At 37.4% G+C, this 23,586-nt stretch overlaps 1 protein-coding gene across 1 annotated transcript in view; it reads left to right on the top strand.

The window, feature by feature from the left end:
• The window catches only part of HLCS (holocarboxylase synthetase), a gene marked incomplete at its 5' end in the record, with an annotated part of 124,178 nt that overhangs the window by 5,578 nt on the left and 95,014 nt on the right, over positions 1–23,586 (top strand). The window contains 3 exons of the mRNA XM_082479920.1: positions 5,531–5,693; positions 8,417–9,366; positions 12,767–12,949. Of these exons, the coding sequence (XP_082336046.1) occupies positions 5,531–5,693; positions 8,417–9,366; positions 12,767–12,949 (1,296 nt within the window). The remainder of the gene's footprint in view (positions 1–5,530; positions 5,694–8,416; positions 9,367–12,766; positions 12,950–23,586) is intronic.

Below are 23,586 nucleotides of genomic sequence, written 5' to 3'. Positions count from 1 at the left end.
ATAGATTTTTGTATGTTTATAATGTTATTGGGAATAAAAAAGGTAATCTCTTCATTAAAATGAATCCCTGTTAATATTCTAGTTCTGTTTTATGCTTCAAATAGACCCATAGACATTTTACTGAGACTTTTTTAGTAGCACACTTTTCTGACTGTGGATGGGAACTGCAGAATAACATTGTGGCTTTGGATAAGACATGTATGGTTAGACATGCTGAGTAGGAAAAAAAAAAATGCTTGTCATAGTAAGGCAAATCAGAAGTCTGTTCAGCTCCATATCCTGTCTCTGACACTAGCTGAAACAAATGCCTCAGTAAGAATATACAAAGCAAGCATATGTTAAGATTTCTAAAAAGTTCTTCAAGCCTCCAGCCAAGTGGTTGGGAAAAGTTGTAATTGAAATAGAAGTCTCTCTTGGAAGCTTCCTTTCATTGTGATTTACAAGTACAAGTTAAAGTATTATACATTTGAATAGTTTTGTCAGTCTGTAGAACTAAGGCCAAAATCAAGCTTTCAATCTCTTTGCTTTTCTATAAAATGCAGTGGGGGTATGGCAATACTTCTTGGTTGGAATTTTATAAATTGTGTTTGCCTTTTAATGCATAATACTTACAAAACATTTTTGAGAAATCCAAGGATATAAATTAAACTAGTACTGAAATCCTTATGGCAAGCATACTTGCAAAATGTTCATGTCCTAGATACTTAGAAATCTAAAAAGTGCCTTTTCCACTACCATATCAAAAGTGCGAAGATGTGGATTTAAAAGATGATGTTCTAAAACTTGAAATACTGAATATATAGCATCTCTAAGCAGATGATGCATAAAATTAGTATCCAGACCCTATCAAAATTTACTATGAACTTGAGATAATGTCTCTCTCTCTCTCTCCTTTAAATTTTGTTGGTTTTCTAACTTTTTTCCTCACGTGAGGTATGTTTGCTGCCTAGGTGTCTCAGTTTGGATGCAGGTCTGGAGGGGAGAAATGTAACCCAAAGCAAAAGATAAATTTACCTTGCAGGGAGGAAAAATCTTCTAAGTCGTACAGATTGTCCTAGTTCCTTCCTAAGTTGCGTGTGCTGTATGCTCTCTGTAGTGAAGAGGACAGAATGGATCTCATTCCCTACTGGAAAGAGGAGAAGTGGAAAGATGTGCATGATAGGATATCTCTGGGTAGGCAGTAATAAAACATCTGGCCTGGTCGCTGGGATACCATAAAATTGACAGAGCCCTCCCATTAAACAGGCTATGCCACAAGCTAGGATCACCACCTGGGGACAGTCAATAAGGTGCCTTCCTGAATGGTCCCTACCTAACACCCATAAGAACCATCTGTCATCCTTGCTTTTTGGCATCAGGTTTCAAGCTCCTTTTTGGAGTTTAAGGAAACCTGTCACATACACAGGTGCTTGTGGCCTGTTTGTTTCCCTGGATGAGGAACATATATTTTCCAGGCCATTTGTTCTGGGAGATGGTCCAGGAGTCCTCTGCTGGAGAGAACATTGAGAGCAGAGGTGGTTGGTAAATAGACTTATCTAATTTGAGTGCAGGAACAGAAGGACAGATTGGGAATGGGCACAATTCCAGACTTGTGCCTGCAATCAAATTTTTAGTACCTTCACCCTCCACAGAGGCCTCTCAATTCTAGAACAGAACATGCTTTTGCGGCGTGTTAGTCTTTGCCCTCTAGAGGAATGATGTCCAGGTGAAGTGCTACAGTCAGGCGAAATCATTATCTCCATGAAGCTCAGAGCATGAGGACTGGTGCACTGAAAGCTTGTTGAGAACTCTGAGACCTTTTCTGCTGAAGTCTTCTGACCCTGCTTCCACTGGCCACGTGTTTCCTTGGAGCACACAGAAAGTAGCCACATTAGCTGGTTTGTAAATGTTTTTACTCCCTTTATTGTAAGACTGTGGAATCCATCCAGGTGGGCCCTCCTTCTAGGAGATAAACTAGATAGGATACCTGCTGTGTTCTCTTCTTGTTTCAGAGTGCACCTGGGGGGGAGTGCTGGGCCAACTCAGACAGAAGGCTAAGGGATACTTTTTTTTTCTTTTTTTTTTTTTTGTAGCAGAGAGGATCATGGAAACATCTGTGTAGAAGCTCTAGTTTGTTGTTCTTTTGGGGTTTATTGTTTGGCAGAGTTATTTAATCTTCTTGGGTTTATTTGAATTTTCTTTTAGAATGGAAAATCTTTGCATTCTTATGTAGACATTAATAATTAATTTGTCAAGCTCAAAAGTGATTGTCTAGGCAAAAGACCAAAACTAAAGAGGAAAAGGACTGCTGTTTTATTTTGTTTATTGTCCTTCTGTGTACATGTCACTTCTAGTGAAGTGCTTTTAATTCTGTTACCTCTGGCAGCCAGCTGTTGACGCAGACAGGGGGTGTAAAAACAGATTGCTCCTGTGACCTATGAGAATTTCTAGACAAAAAAGCCATTCTTTGTAGGGCTATCAGTGATCTGTGACTGGTTTCTGTTGAAACTGAGATGGATGCAGAAAGCAGGAGTATAAATAATTTCTCACCTCTTACTAAGAGCTGGCCTTTCATTCTATATTCTGACAGAATTTTGATGAAGATTTCTAGTTGTAGCAGGAAAGCTTGGTCTGCTTGAAAATATCCTCTGAGGATTTTTGTTCTGTTGTGAAGCAAATGGATTGTCATGTGAGCAGGATTGCAGGTCATACGTTTTGGCAGCAGCCTTACTTTGTGAGGTTCTTTTGTGTATTCACTTTATTTGCACCAGACAGTAATAACCACTTTTTACTTGTTAACATGCCTAATGTTTTACTTAGTGCCAAGAAAAATATCTCAAAAGCATCAATGTATCTTCCCCTCAGTTTCCAGGTGACATGTGGGTGTTACCTGCTTGTGCCTCTTTTCTGGATAAGAAAGGATATCTAAATACAGTGTGAGTCTCTTACCCTCCACTATAGAGAGTAACCCAAAGTCATAAGCTGAGGAAAACAGAGGAGGAAGCTAGTATCCTATATCATAAATGTATCTGCCATATTTGTTATAGGTGATCGTGAATTGCTAACAGTTAGCAGCAGGCCCTTAGAGTTTTACACCTTATGACTACAACTGGAGACTTCCGTTCCATTCCAGCTGTGGATGTGTTACCAATAGACTAAACACCTTCCATCTGGAAAGTGATGCTGTTGTCCAGGATATCACTCAAGGCAGTTGGTTGGGGCAATTCTGGCTGACTTGGTAACAGACTTCCCCAGTGACAGTAGGGTGAAGTCTGACTGATGCTCCAACTACAGTGATTCAAATCTATCAGGGCCTGGTGTAGCTATCTTCCAAAAGGAGATTTTGATCTGCTTCAGAACTGGTCAGCACCAGTGTTCTCAGAAATATAGCCTGTAGCTTTGGAGCTGGTATTTCTTTGTGGTACAGAGCCATGGAGATGATCTTGCAGGTCTTGGAGGTGGAAACTTTTACCAGTAAGTGGTCATTATGTCCAGGAGTCCACAACCTGAGTGATACAACTGTCATGAATTGGAGGGGTGGCTGTCACCAGCTGCGTGTTCTGGTGTGGCTGGTTTGAAGCTATTAGTTTTGTGTTACAGAGTTGGAGTTTAGCCTATAAGTTAAAGCATGCAGCTGATCTTGTGGTAAACAACACACTGCCCATGCACTGCTATCTTTTTCTCTTTTTGAAACTGAATTTGTTCACTAAGGGTTAGTATAGGTGATTTATCAGAAGATACCCAGCCAGTTTTCTTGTTAGGTATCCAAAGGCTACCAACATCAATATGGACTGGATGGTCTCATTTGGTTTGTGCTAAACAGAATGTCTTTAAGAAAGAATTAGAAAGGAGATGTGACCATTAAGGTAATAGGAAATCAGTTTCTTTCTTGTTGTTCCCTTGGGAAATACTGTAAAGTCAGAAGTTGGAAATAGATTTGTTTGGATATTATGTAAACTACTTAGATAAAAAGGTAAATTGAACTGCTGTAGTCTAATAAAGTTATGAACAAGTGAAATATCCAAGAGCTCACCCTCATTTCGTACATTCAAAAGAAAGTGTTTTTTCTTACTGTTTTTAATCAGTGTGTTTCATCTTGTGTGTAGTGATAAAAGGGTGAACTTCATGAAAGTGGTTTGGTGATGACAGCATCAAAGTGCTGGAGTTGCTATGTGGGACTTGTGCTTTGTCTCCCAGTGTTTGGAACATATTACATGGCGAAGGCTAATTTTTTTTTTTTTAGCTCGTGAAAACAGATGGTGCTTCCTTGTCTCTATAAATGCTCTCATAGGAGAACAATTGGTTTATGTATCCTATAAAGGATAAAAGCTGTGGTATCATTCACACAATTTTTACTGAAATTTGGTGCCTTCTTTGGTTTTTGCTTTCAGAATTGACTCTCAAATCACTGTGTTTGCCAATTGTATGAATATTGTTTTGTTAGGTACTGTTGGTTTATAAACATAAGGTTTAAAAGTGGCCCTTTTCAGTTATGAGTCAGTATACAGATTTGTAATCTTTATTCATGTGTCTGCCTTCCAGAAGGAAACCAAAACTTTTCGCTTTTCCTCCCCTTGTGGCTTTTATAGTCAAACTTGAAACTTGTTCTCCAAGATGTTACAGCTGTGTAGTTTGGGTTTAACAAACCTTCTTGAACAGCACAAACCCAAATGTGTCACTTGCATAATGTTTCTTTTCTGGACAATGGAATTTTTGATGTAGATAAGCAGCTTGAATCTTCCATGTTTAGTTAATGTTTGTGATAGTCAGTGTGTATTTTTATTAAACCCTAGTAGTTTACTTTTGCTCTTTTTATCACATTCATTTTAGAATTTGTACTGAAAGCCATGTCTTGGAAATAAAGAAAAATAGAATTTCACTTACAGAATGTGATAATGCTCTCCTGCTGTTTTGTGTGTTACTTGAAGCTTTTATAGCCTTGATGTTTGGGAAAGATGTATTTGAACAGTCAATTTGCTTTCAGCACTCAGTGTGGTTGTTGCTTTGTTTTGCTTCTCTCGGGACTGAATCTTGTTGCAAGTATTGCTTGCTACATGACTCTTCCTCAGTAAGTTCTTTTGGTTGTATTCAGTCTCATACATTGGCCTTTGTAGTCATAAAGGGTGCACTTTTGTGTGCAAGGAACTGTCAACTGAAAGTCTTCTCTAGGTGAGATGTTTTTTCTCATGATACTATTAAAAGTAGTAGTTGTTTTAAACAGATCAGGCATCACAGAAACAAGCCTTAAAAGTGATTCTGCCAATTTAGTATTCTATAATCCTAGTAGCTACATGTTATTTTATTCTTTTTTTAAAGTGCTTTCTGTAACATTACTTCCAATCCTTGGTGTTGCCAGTGGTGCCATTTTGGTTTGATGATGTCCTTCTGTTTGCTCTTGGTACTGTTGTGCTGCTTTTTAATAGCAGAATCCATCGGGAAGGAAGGGCAGTTTTTATTTGCAGTTCATCTTGCAGACTCATAATACTATTGGTATTTTGATAATTTTCTGTAACCTTTTCAAACTGAAAAACATGCATATGTTTTATTCTAGATTGTGAAGTGGTCAGACTATTGTTCACCATTGGCCTATAAACCTGGTGAGCCTTATAAGTTAATTGCTGAAGCAAGCGTAGATAATTTCAGTAACCTTGGAATAGCATTCATGGAAGACAGGCTTCAAATGGATAATGGAATGGTGCCACACAAGATTGTTTGTAAGTATCTTCACATTTTTTTTAAATGGTAGAACATGTTTGTTTTATGGTTATTTTAGGACTGTGCAAACAGTCTTTATAACTACATAAAAACCCATGCTTTTATTTTGGCACAATGTTTTCTTCCTGTTGTCATTCAAGGCAGTTCATCACTGTAGCACTGTATTTTGCACTGAATACTGTCAAATATAGAGATCCTTGAAAAGTTAGACCATTTTTTTTGAGTTTCTCTCTTTACAGAACGTCATACAAATTCAATAACAGAAATAACAGAAAAATGGTTCAAAAGATATTTGGAATAAACCCCCCTCTTTTTCCTTAATGCCTCATAAGCTACTGCCAATAATTAATGTTAGTATGATGAGATCTCTTGTCTGTTAGATTACCTAATCTATTTGAAAAAGATAGAGAAGGTTTTAGGCAAATGTTCTCTTTTTTTAAGATTTTAAATAAAAGTGTATTCAATGCTAAACATAGGTTGAGAAGAGTTGCTGTAACTTGAGCATCTTAAGCCTGTAGATCACTGAGAGAAGAGATCACAGATGCTTCCTAAACAGGGAGAGGGATAACCAGGGGAAGGAAGGTGGTGTCCTTGGTAATTGAATTTTGAATTTTTGGTGGGTGGTTTATTTCTTTAGGGGTGATTTTAATGATAATAAAACTGTGGGCCATTGTGTCCTCATTAGTTTAATAGTTTCAGCTAAGGCAGGGAGGGAATTCATGGCTAATCCCACAGAAAGTAGAAGGAAGTAGTTGGGATTGCATTTATAACACCATTCTTAAATAGAATTGCTGTCTGGGCTGTGAGAATTCCAAGTTTCACCTCCCTTTCCTGCATGAGATTTGAACTTCTTTTTTCTAGTGCCATTCTAAAAGGGCCATAATATGCAGTCTGTAGGGTATTGTAGAGTAGTGGGCTCTCACAGGAAGTAGAGCCACACTTTTTTTTTTGGTTGGTTGTTTTTTGTTGTTGTTTTGGGTTTTGTTTGTTTGTTTGTTTTTGTTGTTGTTGTTCCACAACAGTCTCATTTCTTCTAGTTGCATGTTCTCAGCTACGTTGATAATAACTGTGGATCATCTAGAATAATAAAATAATTATTTGGTCTACAAAAAAATCCTCGCTCCCCCACCCCCCAGCACTTCATGAAAAAGGGGGTGGGGTTTTGGGTTTGTTTTGGGGTTTTTCATGTTTAGTGGTGGGGTTGTTTGTTTGGGTTTTTTTTTGTAGGTCATAGTGCATTGGCAGAAGTCCAGGAACAGCAAAATGAACAGCTAGCTAGTGGGCAAGAGGGTAGGAATATGCTCACAAATGTATCTGATGTGAAACTCTGTCTCTTGGTGCTGTTCTGCAAAAACATTTACGCAAGAAGGGGATGCAAGCTGGGAGAGTGCCCCAAGAGTAATTTACTTTTCAGAATGATTTCTGGCTCATTTTGCTTCAGGTACTGTGTGCATACTAGAACTGCTCCAGGAGAACAGGCTGATGGATGCTGTTGATGGAATAGCATATAGACTGGTAGCTGTGAAATTCTCCTAGGATGTGAAAAAATCTTGCTTGAAATTTCTGCTCCAAATTAGGCAAAGGGGATATAGTTTCATGGGAATGCAGGTGTTGTTAAGTGAAGAAAGTGATTGAACTTGGATCTGGTGTATTGTGTGCTTGTTGACTATTTTGTTAATCAAGTTTCTCACTGAATTTCTTTGAGAAATCAGAAACAAAAACATAGTAAGTTTATTTGGCCTTGTGGGAATAGAGAGGGATTCAGTAAAATTTTGCAGACTTTGATTTGAAATATTTTCATGGCTCAGCAGCTGAAAAAAATTATCTTAAGAGTATTTTAAATCTCCTCTTTCTTATTTAGCTTGCTCTGCAAGTTTCACACTGGCAATAATCCTCTTTGCCCTTTCTTTCTTACTTGTATTTGCCAGATTTTTTTTATTTTTGCATTTCCATCCTTTTCAGGGGGAGAAATGGGAAGATTTAATAATTCTTCCTATTTGCTATTTTTCCCTTGGATTCTTAGCTCCCAAGTATTGCTATGGATGGATATGTCTCCCCTTCTGCAGACTAGAAGGAGTTCACCTTTTTTCTTTACTCACTTTTGCTTGTGCCAAACTTTTATCTGCAGCCTTCAGCAATGCAATAGACATGGTTCAATGTCTCCATCTTACCCAATATCATCACTTTATTAGCTTATTTCAAAATAGTTTGTTGCAAAATAGCAGCGAGCAATTTTCCACCCTGCCCTCCTTAAGAGACCAGTATTTTTCCAAAGATACTTCCATTGCTTCATTTTGTCCTTTGTTGGGGACAGAGGGACAGGAAAAATAACAAGCTGACAAGGTGATGCATTTATGAGAACTTCCTCACCTTATCACCCATAGACTATTCTGTTAAGAGCACATCTGCATTAAGTACAGTACCTGTCATGTTTTACTTTTGTGCAATATTTTTGTTGAAGTGTGCCCCATAAACATTGAGTCAGACTCAGTCTGACTTTCCTGAAACAGCGTCATTAGAGTAAATTACTTGTGTTATGAGTGCAAATTTATTGCATTCTTGGGGGGGATTAGGATTTGGTGTGTTGAACAAGTGAAATTCTTGCTATTTTAGATGATGTATATTGAAATTAAATCTGAATCCCACTACGGTAGTGATATTCATCATATCTCTTTTAATATCACTCTGATAACCCCTGTTTCTTATTCTTTAACTCTTCCAGCTGTCCATTTACAGGAATCTACTCTAAAGGAGTTGGCACAAGTGGCACCATCTGTAAAAGAACAAAGTGTAAGCAGTACGCAAATGGATGAAGTAACTCCTCCTGCTACTTTCAGGACTACTGTTAAATCAGGATTAGGAGTAGCTGAGTCTGCAAGACAAGGTGAAGAGGAGAAATCCAAGCTAGAGAGAGCAAGTGAGCATGAGGATGAATCCAACAGTCTATCTGACAAGGAGACAGGTTCTGGAGAGCATCATCACTTGCATCTTTCCAGTTGTCATGAATGCCTGCAACTTGAAAACAGTACTATTGAATCAGTCAGATTTGCCTCTGCAGAAAACATTCCAGAACTTTCTGATGATTGCAATAGTAAACTGGAAGAGAAGAATGATGATTGTCTAGCAAGAGGAATAAAGAGAGTAAACCTTGCTGGAAAGCCCCCTAATGTATTGATTTATCTTGGCTCTCAAACTGCAAAAGTGGAATTTGAGCAGGTGAAATCAATCCTTCAGGAATGCATTGATGCAGACAGCTACACCATCTACCAGCTCCATGAGGAACAAGTTCTGAAAGCTCCATGGATTGATAATTCACTGCTGTTGATCATTGCCACTGAGGAGCCTATTTCTGAGGAGAACCACAAACAGTTTATGAAGTTTTTATCTAATGGTGGAAAGATTCTAGGGTTTTCTTCATCTTTTGCATTTGATGGCATACAAATAAAAAGAAAAAACAAACTGGAGAAGACTGTTCATGAATTAGTGGTCTCTAAAATGGACAGTACTGAAATTAAGTTAAATCTTTTGGTCAGTGGCTGTATTTTTGAGGAAGTGATGAAGGAAGATATCAGCAAAGTGAAGACATTGAGTCGATTAAATAATGCTGATAAAGATATAGTTATTGTTCATCTGACTTACGGAGACAGCGGAGGAGAAGCCATTCTTTCTCAGGTACTGTGTATGGAGAAGCATTAATTTGCTTCTTGCTACACGATGTTGTGGTATGCTAAAAAAACTCACTTTTTCCCATTGTGTGCTCTTCTGGATGCTTGTCAAGGGGAGGTATAGATGGATATCACAGAATCATGGAATTTTCAGAGTTGGAAGGGACCTCTAGAGATCATCTAGTCCAACTCGATATCTTGGTACAAGGGCTCCAAATGCAGAATGGTTTTCGCTTGATCCTCAGGAAGCTTAAAGAATGGTAGAGAATTGTCACCGTCGTTCTTTTCACCATGTAGCCATGCACTCGTATATCATGCAAGGTCACAGCAGGTGGTCAAAAGCAGATTTGCATAGATCTTCAAGAGCAGAGCTATGCTTTTCTGCTTGCTAAAAGTTTTGCAGTGATCCAACTGTGCATTTTGCAGATTTTAGGAGGTGGGAACAGGAAGACCAGAGTTGTTGGTGGACTCAAGGTGAAAGCTTGTACTGACAAGACAAAAAAGAGACATTGTTACAAAAATATCAACTATGGTAAAACAGAGAGTCAGGAGGGGATGTAAAATAAACTTTGCAAGAAACCTGAAAGACATCTTTTAAGGTTAAGGTAGCGAGGACTCTCGGTAATCTGACTTAGTAAATGAGAGTCCCAGCCTCTTGTTGCATGCCTCCTCTAGGAGAAACTTGCTTGAGCAAGTAACTACATAATAAAGGTTAGTCTCCGACTGCATTGAAGAGCCATTGTTAATTTAGGTCTGTTGGTTCTTTTTTTGCTAGTATTGCTACCATTTTCTCAGTATATTCTGTTTGTATCTTACTGTTGTGAATGAAGTGAACCATTTTATGGTTTCTTTAGCAGTGTTTTGATTAAGGCTAATTTCCAGATGGATGTTAGGGTCACAATGTTGGCCTTGCTGTTCTGTCATTTGAAAAAAACCCTTTATTCAACTGTATTGCATTTTTTCTATTTGCAATCAAAATTAAAATTTCAAAACTTACTTTTTGTTTTCTAAAAGTTGACATTTTCAGTCAGTAATATATGCTCTTAGTTTTTGTGTGGTTTTATTTTTTTTTTCTTGGGGCGTGGTTGGGGTGGAGAATCTAGTCTATTGGAAACTTGTTTTTTTGTTTCCCAAGTCTTCCTTTGGGCTTTAAACTTTTAAATGTTTAACATTTTGCACCTAACAAATAGCTCGGAGCACCTGAGGGACAGAAGTGGGGTAGTATAGAATGAGCCAAAACTTTATTCATTCCACTTAAGAATAATGATATCCCAGCAAATAGATATCTCTCCAGTGTTATGATATTGTGATCACTGTTTAAAAAAACAAACCAACCACCAAACACAACAATCAAAGAAAACCCACGCCGCCTCAAATAGTTAAATAACAGATAAGTTCAAGGGTTCATAATCTTTTTTGTTATTGTCTTCTTCGGTAATAGGTGAGGAACCTTCCATGGCTGTGTTAAATGTTGGTCACTGATTATTTAAATATTCACAGATATCTGGCTAAAGTTTTGAGTGATGGAAAGGCTGATTAGAGGTACTATTAAGTTTATAAAATAAGTCTGTGCTCCAGAAGTATGCGTGTATCTGGGTGTATAACCTGTGCTATTAAATCTAGAGAGACTTCAGCCATTTCTTAATAAAACTTTTAAAGTGAACCTGAAAGCAACTTGCACGTTTTGGGTTAGCCTCAGTAGAAGCAGAGGTAAACATTTTTTTAGCATGGCTGTTCACAATTATATTACTTCCCTTACTCTTTCTTTGCTTTCAAGCAGCACATGGAGAAAAGCAGAGCAAGATTTATTTACCAGTGTTTTAGTACATGGGGAACATAATGGTGACATAGCTGAACGAACTTTATGGAAGATTCTAGGACCTATTTTTACCAATATTTTAGTTACTAGAGAACTTTCTTGGGAGCCCAGAGCACTCAAATTTAACTGCTCATATATCAGGTAGCATGTATTCTTCCAGCAATTACGTAATTCAGAAATATTCATTGGATTTCTTAGAAGCGTTTTCATCTCTTATTAGTTTATCAGATTAAATCTGCTAGCCTTTTGGAAACTTTTATACATAGTAGCGTGTTTATAGCTTTCTGTAGGAACCTTTGCCACCCATGTGTTGTATGGTTGTACTAGAAAATTGATTAGATACCGTTGCTATCCATTTCTGCAAGTTCCATGGTAAAACCTGCTTTGCCATACCGTTTAAATTGACACTTCTGCTGTAGTAAAACTTAATACTGCAGAGGTTTTCCCCAGAAAAAAGGCATTGCAGTATAGCTTCAAAAATCAGATTTAAAAGGATTAATGTGTCATTTTATAATTTTAAATGACTTCCAGTCTGGATTTGAAAAGTCATATTGTTTCTCTTCAGTGGACTGACAGTGACATCAGCCATTAAATATTCTGTCACAGACTTGTTGTTTCCCTTTATTCTGTACTCTTCTGTTTCTCCCCCTCCCCATTTCAGCATATTTCCCTGAATTTCAATAAAGTAAAACATATATGAAAGATGAAGAACATAATTAAAATGTGCAAAATTGGAGAAAGGAACTAAGATAATAGCTTGTGATTTTCATTAAATGAATGTGCATATAGAAGGGTACAAAGGCTTCTAAATATCTTGGAACACATGTAAAAAATGAAACAAACAAAAAGCCACAAAAAATACCAAACACACACACACAAAAAAATAATCACAAAACCCCAAACTGATAAAGAGGTCTAGAAGGGATTTTTTTTTCCTTCTGCATTTCACTTCTACTTTTAAGCATCTGCTTCAGCCCTGAGGGGTAATTCTCTGCAAAGTGGTGTTCTAGGGTTCTTAGTTCTCATTCACACAGAAGTGTTTCTTTATCTGCACTGATTGCAACTTAATTCATGTGACACAGTGGGGACATGCTCAGCCTGACTTCTACATACCTTGTGTAACCTCTGATAAAGCTCTTTCAATGTTAATGTAATTCTGCTCTTGTACAAGCCAGAACATGACCAATATTGCTGTTGGTTGTAAGTTGCTAGCAGACATGAAGCAGAAGTTTAAGTTAGTAAATACAAGTTTGAACGAGTCCTCTGGGAGAATACCAGTTTATTAAGGTGTATTTTGTGTAGGTTTCAGGGAAAATTGTAGTGTATTGGCACCTGTGGTCCCTGAATCGGAAATTATAAATATATAGGTATTCTCTAGTTTAGTAGGGTGATAAAGCCCTACTTGTAGATATGATGAAGACATAAGAAACTCTTAAATTGCACTAGTAACACTGGATAGTTCAGCAACCACAGTCAGGACAAAACTACTTTTGGAAGTGTTGTGCTTATCTCTCTCTGCCACACTAAAACGTGTAATGCCAACAAAATTTTTTTTTTTTTTTTATTCCCTTTGCACATATCCTGCCAGGCACACTTGGAATTGGATATCAATTCTATGGATGTCCAAACTGAAGTGGATTTTAATTTGCTTAAGATAAGCAATACCAAGAGATATGAAGTTCTCAAGGAGATCCTGATGTCACTTGGCCTGAGTTGTGAATTAAGTAAAACTCCTGTGTTAACACCTATTTACCTTCTCTCTTCTGATGAGGTAAGGCTTCTGCTTTGAAGTTGGCTGAAACTTACCTGAGAAGACAAATTCAGTCTTCACTTAAATACATCTTGTTTCTTATGTGGTATTTTTGTTTGGAGAGGCTTAGGTCTGTATTACAGGTAAGCAAAAAGTTTCATTTCTACTCTGTCACTATTTTATTACCTACTACTAGTAGTTTTGAATTCACGCATGGGGAAATTGTGCAGGGTTAACTTTTCAGATATATTTGCTATATTTCTGTTAAGAACTTTTATGCTTATTTGCATTCTTCTGGAATATCAAAACACAAGGCTGTGGTAAGCTACAGAAAGAATTGTTTTACAAGACAGGATTTGTTTTTATTTTAAAATGAGGTAGAAAGTTCTATATAGGCTGGCAACAAAAGATCAAACCCAAATTATGTAGAACAGTGTGGCAGACCAATACTGAAAGACCTCTGTGAACAGGGAAGAGTGTGTGATTACACAATGAGGAGCTTTATTCCTGAGGATGTTGTAATATTTTCTGGAAATAGAATAGCTTTTTGTAATTCAAATAGTCAGCTGACCATTCTGGACTTCTCAATTTGAGACATTGCTATGGATAAATTTGAAGAATATATAAAGCAGTAATTTTGACTTTTATTTTTAAACATGACTTCAAATACATGAGAAACGTGTTGATGTGAATGGGTGAAGCAGTAGGTAATTAAAAAGCAATACAGGCTACACAGGCTCTTTGAGGTTGTTGTTTCCAACCTATACAGCACTGTCACTACTTGCTCTTAGCATGCTTGTCTGATTCCTGCTCCTTTTCTCTACCACCCTTACATTAGCACAGAAATGTGATCTCTGTCTTTAGGGGAACTCAACTGTAGAAGCTCGTCCCTGGATGCCTGTTTCCAGCAGTATCATATATAACATCATTTTTTGGCTGCAGGATCAATCAATGAACAAAGTGACATATTACAGCTGAGTGTTTTTAAATAACTTGGATGATAGTTTAGATTTAGATTGTACTTTTCAAAACACTGTTCATTAATCTGGAAGGTGAGTGTGGTGAGCATTGCATGCTTTATAGATTGGGAATATGTGATACATGACTTCATTGTATGGCAGGCAGGTCGGTAGCAGATCCAGACAAACTGATTAAAATACTATTAATAGGTGTATTTGTAAATTCAAATCTGCATTTGTTTTCCATGTCTCTGAAGATACTGCCAAAACTTTCTACTGGTGCATTAAGTAATGCCCTCATGTAGCAACTTGGATTGGATGTAACAATTGATCAAAATTTGGCAGAATGCAAAGAGCTATATTTTTTTATTCCCCCAGTTTGATTGCCCTTTCCTGTGTGCCAGACCCTTGCCAGATCCATCTCCACTTTGCAGTGGTGAAAAGACTATTGGTAGTCCTTTTATCCAGCTGTGCTCTTTGTTTGGTTGAATCCTGAAAACCTCCAAAGGTGCGTGCTACAACCTGTCTGTGCAGCCTGCTCCAGTGCTGTTGTACCACTGTGGTGAATTTTTTTTCCTGATGTCCAGCGTGAACCTCTCAAGCTGCAGTTTATGGCTGTTTGTGATTTATTATATTATCTGGCAAACTAAGCATTTGGCTCTGTCATTCTTTTAATTCTCTTAAGTAGTTATAGGTTATTATCAAATCACTCCTTAGCCTCTTCCTTGCCAGACTGAATGAACCTAGCTTCCTTGTCCTCTTCCTATACGTGTGTTGTGTACACCTAACCCCTTTGTGATTGCTTTCCAAGGAATCCTAACTAGCAATTCCTTGCATAAGCTGAAGTCTGCTTTCCCAAGACCAACCTGCTGCTTCCCTTCTCGGCCTTCTTCCAGATCTTGGATTCTCATGGTTGCTACAGCCAATGCTGCTCTCCGTGACCAAATTTGAAACAAGTATTTACCTGTCTGTGGTCAGTAAATACCTAAGAATTGGTTATCTATTTGTGTGACAGATACAAAATTAAAACCCATTCAGCCTTTTTGACTAATATTAAGCGTGCTCTATGCAGAAGATTAGGAGCTTATTGAACTCTTCCTGTGTTTGTTCTCTTCCTTCACTCTTTTTTGATGATTGTTTCTTTCCTATGCACTTGCAATTTTCAAACATACAGTGAATAAAAAAAGTTAGCTAACTTCTGTCCAAACTTGCCATCTAGTGGCATATAACAGGTTGCAGGCCATTTATTAAAGATATTTTTGCAATATATAGTGTATGCTTAAAGTTTATACTAAAATTAGTTTTTAAATATTGTTTTTCCACAGTTTTTTTTTAAATTATAGTTTTTCTGTGCTTATATGTGTAATCGTCATTTCAATGTCTTTCACTTTAGTCATGACGTGGTTCGAGAACATTTTGTAAAAGGAAGTTGCAACTTATGTCTAAAAACTACAGTTAACAATGAAGAGATAGCATATTAAAATAAATAAGGAATACATAATAGTTGAGCTTTCTAACATGTTATTTATTTTTCTCCATACATCATGCTCTACATAGGTCTTTTTGCTTTCCTAGAGAGCAAGGAGATACCAGAAATGTGTCTGACAGGTGAATAATTTGAGGAAATACCTAAACTTGTTTAAGATCAGAGTGAGTCAGTGCTACTGGAAACAGCGATGGAGGAAAACTGTCTTGCAAGCTTTAGTACTCATTAACTTCCTTCTTTTTTTTTTGTCGTTATTTGTATGGATAGCTTGTCCAATACAGGTCACTGGGAGAGTATTGAATACTGTATACATTCCCTGAGAGATTATCAAAATAATGCTTATTGACAGCAAGTGGGTTTTGGATGATTTTCTTACACTTCCCTGTAATAAGAAATGCCATAATGAGTCCACTGATGATCAGGCAAGCCCAATGTCATGTTAGCAGTTATCAGTAGTAAATTGAAGAATGGCAAATGCTGTCATGCTTGTTTCTAAAAGTTGGCAGTTCACTGATGATTCTCCACCACAAGCTGGAGGTTGCATCTGTACCATTATATTTAAAATCCACCGGTAGACCCAACCTTGTTAGATTTTTCTAATTAATCTTAGAAACTACAAGTTCCTTTTGCTTATGTGGAAGAAGAAATAATTGATTTTGTTCTGCATTTTCTACTCAATTAAGAAAAAATGTAGAATTATTTTTTGTCTGTTTTTAATGATCTAAATTTAAAGTGCTAGTTTGGTTAGTTTTTTCTTTCTGACCTGTAAGCTTCAATTTACAGTAGAGTTGTACCCTCTTCTGTGTGACTTCCTTGGTTTCTCTTCCCCATCCCCTTTTTTCCTTTATCACTTCAGAACTTTCATCAGGCCTGTTTTCTACTACACTGTGGGCATCAAATAAAACTTAGTCAACTGTATTATACAAATAAATTCCTGAACAATCTGTGTCTTTTTGCATCATTGTTGCATCATTGTTGCGATGCTGTTAATAATCTCTTCAAATCTATTATGCTGACTGGTATCAATTTGATTATTAAGACTTTCAGATCTTCCTGTCTACTCTCTGGGTCTTGGAAGATGCCTTTTGTAACGTAATTTTTAGCTGCTTTTGAGGCATGGAGATTGGTGCGCTTTTTTTTTTCTTTTCTCCTTAGAATTCACATTTTGATTTGGTTTTCAGTTGGTTTCCATGTGCCGTAAAGTCACAGTTTTACTACATGGATTAAAAAAAGCCAATAAAATATGAGCAGAACTGGCATTAGCTTTCTGAAAATCGGTGTAACTTTAGAATTTGGGAAGACAATTTCTTTAACTCCTTAAAAAAACCCAGCCAACCAACAGCTAATTCTGGGAAGAAGAACTGAGTTTTGACTGTGTCCAGGATTTCTTATATGTTATCTATTACTTTTTTTTAAGTTTATGTATAGTAAAAACTGGGGGCTATTTTGATGTATGAAGAAATAAGCAAAAGTATAATTCACTTACACATAATTAAATTTGAATAGTATCCTTGTCTTTGAAAAAAGACTTGAAAAGGCAGATGTTAATATTTTGTGAGGAGTTCTGAACTTTGTAATGCAGTTTTTGCCTTTGGGATACAAAAAGAAAATTTTATTTTAGGGTGGAATGAGGGAGACTTGGGAAGACATATTTAAACCTTGACAGTTATTATGTTGAAAATTACATTTTATCACTCAAGAAAAATACATTAGGAACAGGATGGTCAGGCTTTTTTAAAGGTGATATATTGACTGTATATGGTTTAGCCAGACTAGATTTATGCTGCTGATACTATTCTAAGGCAGGCAGAGATTTCCAGCTGTGCTGTATTCAAGTTGGAGATAGGATGAGTTCGAGGCTGTGCTAAATAAGCACTGAATCTTATTTACTCTTAGCTGTTGAATATCTTTCTAAACAGTGGAAATTAGATCGCATTGTTACCGCTGTTGGGGTAACAATACTTAGGTTACTTCTCAATAGAAAATTAAAATGTCAGATTGAGATATCAAACTAGAAAATATGATTTATTAAATTTCTGTGTGTGGTGCAGTTTTCAAATTATGTTACTGCTGTGACTGATTCCCATGTCTCGGGGATTTTCAATTTTACTCTTCTTTTTTTTTTTTCCTTTTTTTTTTTTTTCTGTGTTACTTTTGTTCACCTGGCTTTTTCTTAAAATGTTCACAGGCTCTACTAGTCTGAAATTGAAATTCTGGTGATATTATGGCTTCAAATTAAAATAAAAGCTCTAATTTCTGTATAATGGATGATAATGTCCATCTGTTAAGTGATCTAGATCTTACCATGTAGAATTACACTAGTCAGTCCTCAGCTAGTGCTTGCTGCTGTTGGTGTTGAATGATTGCTATGACAGTGTGCACTTTTCGTTCCCGATCTCCTTTCTTGTAAATAGAGTATAAGGGGGAAGGGGGCAGGAAAGTAACAGCACTTGAGGCAACTCTTTCATCACAAGACTTTTTACAGTAAGGCTTGCAAGTATGGTTTGCTTCAGATACACACATATGGACATTTTTAAATTCAGTTTACTGGGAAAAATCCATATTATATTGATACAGTGCTACAACAAACAACAATGAAGGCAGTATTTGAACCAAGATCAATATAGTATGAAAGCAGGTTACTTGCTGGTTAAAAGTTGGGTTAAATCTGCGCAACATGTTGGTGTTAAATGTAATTTTAAGAGACAACTAGTGATACTGAAAGGCAGTACCTCTTTCTTTTCCCCTTTCCTTGATTTGGTGTAAAGCAGCTAAGAAAATTGTAGACTTGTACATTGCTGTAAAAAGAAAATTCTGTGTCACTGAGGTGCAGGGCAAAGTCAAACCGTTGAAATGAGTGGTGATCACTGTAAGCCTGTTGTCTGGCACCCATATGTTCAGTGGCAGCTTCAAGCATAGAGATCTGATTTTTTCTGCAGCTTTGCCTTTAAAGGCTCAAATATTTACTCTTTTGCATTGCCATCTTAAAGGATAATTTTTCAGACATAAAGGCTAGGATTGTGTTTTATTGCCATAAGTTTCAGTATAACATCTTCTAGGTTTCAAAACAAGAATTCACTACTTGAAAAATGAGAGAGATTTGTCAGAATAGTGATTATTTCCATTAGGAAGTATATTACACCCACACATTTGCTGATCTGAAGCCTCTTAAACCTCACTACTAACTCCTCAGGCTGTATTGGGCTGAGTCACTTTTTTCAATATCTTGCAAATGGATGGCGGCCAAATGATGAAATGTAATCAGTCTTCATTCCTTCAGCTCAGCTAGTAACCATCTTTTAAACAGTGCTTTCTTACGGAATAATAAACAGTCAATACAAAGCTATTGGCTGAAGCTTGAAGTTAAAACCCCTAACTTTTGTTTGTTGGAGGCAGAAGGAATAATAAAAAAGTACAGTGGAACGTATCTATTGAATTTCCAACTTTACTTTAAAGGACAGTTTGTGATACAGAATACTGAGCTCACAAAGGTAATGCAGCGCAAAGACAACTTTGTGCATTTGAATAACTCAGTACACTACAGCACAATCAGAATTCAGTTGGACCAAATTTACACGTCTTGAGATGCAGTTTTGATTCTGTGATTGGCATCAGCTGTTTTTAAATTCCAAGTCCATTATGTCAGCAAAGAGAGTATGAAGTTACTTTATGCTGAATAAGTCTTTCTTTGAGGATGGGAAATTTGAACTCTCAGCTAACGCTATACAGAACCTAGATTTCAGGGTTCATTTTGAGACAATTATTTCTGAAGTATTTCCATGCATATTAATGTGTATTGTAGAACTTGAGATTCAACTGTGAAACTTCAGAGTTTTTAAAAATTCCCAGTGCTAAAAGCAGGGATAGTTATACTGAAACTCCAAAGCTTTATTTTTGTTGCTATCCAAGCTTTTGTGCTTGAAAGTGAACCAAAAATGTATAATGTACAAAATAGGAGACTTGCTTATTTTCTCCTACCATCCGCAAAGCGTAAGCATCATCCCTGCTTTTTAGCCAGTAGGACAAAAAGCAAGAGTCATTTGGAAGTATTTATTCCAGAAAGGAAAATTGCTTTTTCTCTAGCTCAGAAGTAATCCAAGAGCTGAGAAAAATGTTGAATGAAAAGCGTGCCCTGTGAGTGATCTGAAAGGATTCTGTTGATCACTGATAGTTTGTGGCTAACATTTTTTTTTACTTTGGTTAATGTACTATATGTATTATTTCAAAAGGACAGTGCATTATTGCCAGAAGTCATTGTACTTGAAAACTTTTCCAGTTTGTCTCTTGGCTAGGAATGAAAATGTCGTTTATGGCAAAGTTGCTTCAGGAAAAAAAAAGTAGATACAGCAATGTAAATGCATCTGTACCAGTAAAAATGTGTATTTGCTGGAACACCATATTATTTTGGGGAAATAGATTTAATATATGCCATGTGTGGAAGTCTTTTTGCTGTTAAAAGCTGTGTTTCTACTAGGTTGGTTAGGCAATGCAGTGTGTTTGGCAAACCATTTGCATTCTGACAGGTAGTATGCTTTTTCTCTTAAGTAGCTTTCTAAAGAATTTATCTGTAAAACAACCCAAGGACTGATAACAAAATCCTATAAATTAAAAAGTATTAACTCCATGTGTTTAGGTTTTTTTTCCATAATAAATTCAAAGTTATTTCTTGGCTTGCAAGGCTTTGAGTTGCATGTGGGTATGGGGGGGTGGGTTTGCTTCTTTTTTTTGTTTTGTTTTGTTTTGTTTTGTTTTCTTTCCCCTCCTCAAACTAACTTTTATTTCTTTAAAACAAAAATTGCAAACCCAGAGGCATCACACCGATTGTAAACCAAAGCTATTTCAGTGTTGTTGTCATTCATTGAAAAGCTCTTTGTATCCATGTCTGGGTTCTAATAATAATCCCTACTGTTTGCTGGTGTTTAAGCGTGTGGTTCTGAAAGGGATGGACCTCTAAAAGGAGATGGTTATTTGACAGTCAGTAGCTCCTTTCTTTTCTCCTAGTTCCCTCCTCTTTCTTCTTCTCCACACTTCTCCCCTCCCCCCCCCTCCCCCCATCAGCACTGAAGATGTGAAGGTACATAGGAATTGTCTCCTGCTTTGACACTTCAGAGCTGTCTTGGTCAGAGAAAAGCAAAAAGTCATTCTTCTGAGAGCTAATGCCACCCTGAGTGAGGTCTGAGCCCCTGCAGATTCCTGGTTTGTGCGCACTTTCAGAGGCGAGAAGTTTGCCAGCTAAATCCTCTGCAGGTTCAGCATGGAAAAAGGCCAGTGCTTAGACTGGGTAGGGCTTTTGGGGCACCAGCTTCATGATAGCACTGCACATAAGAAGAGAGAGCTCAATGGCATGGTGGAATCAATTGCAGAGATTTAAGCTGATGTGTTTTTACTTCACACTTGTGAATGGCTAAGAGAATGATTATATTCAATTCCTGTGGTTTACCAAGCATGGGGTAATTTCTTAATCTGTGGTAACTTAATAGAGTACTTGAGAGGAGGGATGCTCCTCTCTTTTCTGTCCTTACCCTTTCTAGCATAGAGAGGGAGGATGAACTACAGGACTTGAAGGTAGGTGCAGCATGAGTGAGGATGGGTAGAAAGGGGAAGAGAAGGAAATCTGCTGATGGGAACCAAGATACTGGTTCTTGTTTCTCAGTGATATTTCTTCTTGTACCTCAGTTCTGTAAAACTTCATACAGTCATATGGTAGACAGAGGTGGAAAAAATACAGTATATTTTAGTGCATCTTTCTTCTTTCTCCTCAATCTTCTATTATTCTGCATACCTTTATTAGTGTAGTTGCCTAACAGATCTGCCAGTTCTTCTGTAAAATTTTTAAACTTTTGAGTTACAACTATTTGGTAGAGGTAAAAGCTTAAAAGAGGTTTTCTATAGCAAACTTTATACCATACAGTCCCGGACAGGATGCTTTTCGAAGCTGATTATATACCAAGGCAGCCCGTCAGTCTTACCTGGCAATAAAGAGATGCTAGTGGGACTATAATAGAGGCAGGGACTTGTGAGGGACTGAACGTGTTGCTGTGAAGGGAGGAAAGTGGTGTCACAGGGAGGTGACATAAGGGAGCTTATGGAGTGGTGGAGTGAAGCCAGTTCTATGTATAGCTGCAATAGGTGATTTTTATGGGGAGCCTGTTCTATGTATAGCTGCAATAGGTGATTTTTATGGGGAGCTAGAATGATATGACCAGTAACAGAGAACTGTAGGGTTACTGCCTGACACCTGTATTCTTCCCCATAGCCAAAAGAGGTGATAAGAGCATGACAAGGGAAGCAGCACACTGGTCTCACAGAAAGAACATCAATGTGGTATTGAATTGGCTCCTTCCTGTCATAACACCGGAGCCTTGCTGATTTCACTGCCTGGAAACAGGAGCAGTCCTCCCTCTCCAGAGGCTGAAAAGTGTGTCTTTTCTTGTCTCTCTTCAGGTACAAAGAGCTTGCTTGGATCAGTGAGGGTCATTAAATTGATAGGTTGTCTTGAAAAATTGTTTTGTTCTTAAAAAACCCTGTTGCCTGTGCTGCTGAGAAGCCTTTAGCTGGCCCTGTTGAGAAAGAAGAGAGAGAGAAGAGGTGGTGTAGGAGATACTGGAAATAGTAATAGTGACTGTACGTAGAAGGCCTGGAGAAAAAGACGATAAGGGCTATTGCACGTAAACTATGAGAGACAGTTACAGAAAATTAGGCTTTCCTGGCTCTGTGCTCAGAGGCTGCTTTTTTTTAACCAATGCTATAATGCAAAGTGACTGTGAAACTGTAGATGTTTTTTTACTAACTTTTGAAGCAAAATTAAAGTGTTCAGTAGAGATTGTTTTTCCTGGGTGCTAACTCAGTAGTCCAGGCTCAGGATCTGACTGACAACTGAGCTTTGTTCATGCTGGCTTCTGTAAGTATCAGAGGCTAAATTACCTCTTAATTTGTTCACTCATGAAAGTTTCTTCAGGCTTCTCCCTGTAGCTGTTTGAAGAAAGGCTGGCATGCTGCAGGTGTTTTCGGTGCATTCACCAGAACTATGAGACTCCAGTATTGATCAGCATACCTCCCCAGCTGAGCTGTGTTAGTGTTGGCATTATATTAAAATCACCGGGAATCTCAGTTGCTCACAAAAATTGGATGCAGTTGTGGCTTTTTGTACAGCTCCTTTGGTGAGGGAAGTTGTCATACCACTAGGGGTCACTTATGAGCTGGATTTAGAGAACACAGTAAAGCAAAAAATGAGAGGATGGAAAACATTTTATGCATGGGGTGTTGTATATAGTTCTGCATTGAAATATCTTTGCATGTTTGCAGTGGCTGCCTTGTGTATTTCCTCAATTTTAAAACTGTATTTTAAATTCCACAGGCATTGATGGTATGTAGTACCTAAATACAGTAAAACATTTTCAATTAAGAAATCTTGATGGGAGATGAAGGAGGCTCCATATTTGGAGTAATGTAATTCCAAGTGGCTGCTAAAGCTACTTTCTGCTTTTCTGTTGTTTATCTTCAGGGAATATTTACCATATATTTGGGCGAGGGGGGCAGAGAAATCTGGCAAATGTTTCCTTTATTTTACACTTCCCTAGTTAAAAATGTGTTTTCCTTCTTGCATGATAGCAGCAAGCATGCTGTTTATGTTAAACAACCATGAATCACATTTGTAGGCAGATAATAATGAAGAGCATACTTATGTTGCATTATGGTTTGTAAACAACTTTTTGACTATGTATTGATTCAATAAATGTTTTTGACAGTCATTTGGAAAATGCAAGAAGCTTTGAGGAATGAAAGAAAATATCTTGTTTATAGCAATCCCCATAAAAAGGGTCTTTATGCTGCTGTGAGAACTAAAAGTTAATGCCTTTTGTACGGAGTAGCATTTAATCTTATTGTAGAGCTAGCTCTGATATGAAATTATTATGTGCTGGCATCTAACCAAAGTGCAGCTCATTGAAGTATATTCTATCATGTTTCAAGGCTTGCTTCAAGTCAGTGTGCATGATACTTCACAACCACTTTCTTCAGTAGGCGTGTTCTTTCTGTGCTGTAGAGAATGGATGATTTTATTATCCTTTCAGAATGGCTTGTAATATATATTTAAAACATTTGTGAGCTTGATGGTCATGTCTTCTGCTAACTTCTTACTCCTGAAATGATAGAGAACAGCATTAGGGTTGAGGACCTTTTCTTGAGTGTAGGTCACTCAGCACAAAGCGTTG

The sequence above is a fragment of the Vanellus vanellus genome (assembly GCF_965231255.1).
Source record: "Vanellus vanellus genome assembly, chromosome: 1".
Classification (NCBI taxonomy): domain Eukaryota; kingdom Metazoa; phylum Chordata; class Aves; order Charadriiformes; family Charadriidae; genus Vanellus; species Vanellus vanellus.
This window is presented reverse-complemented; position numbering and strand designations above follow the sequence as displayed.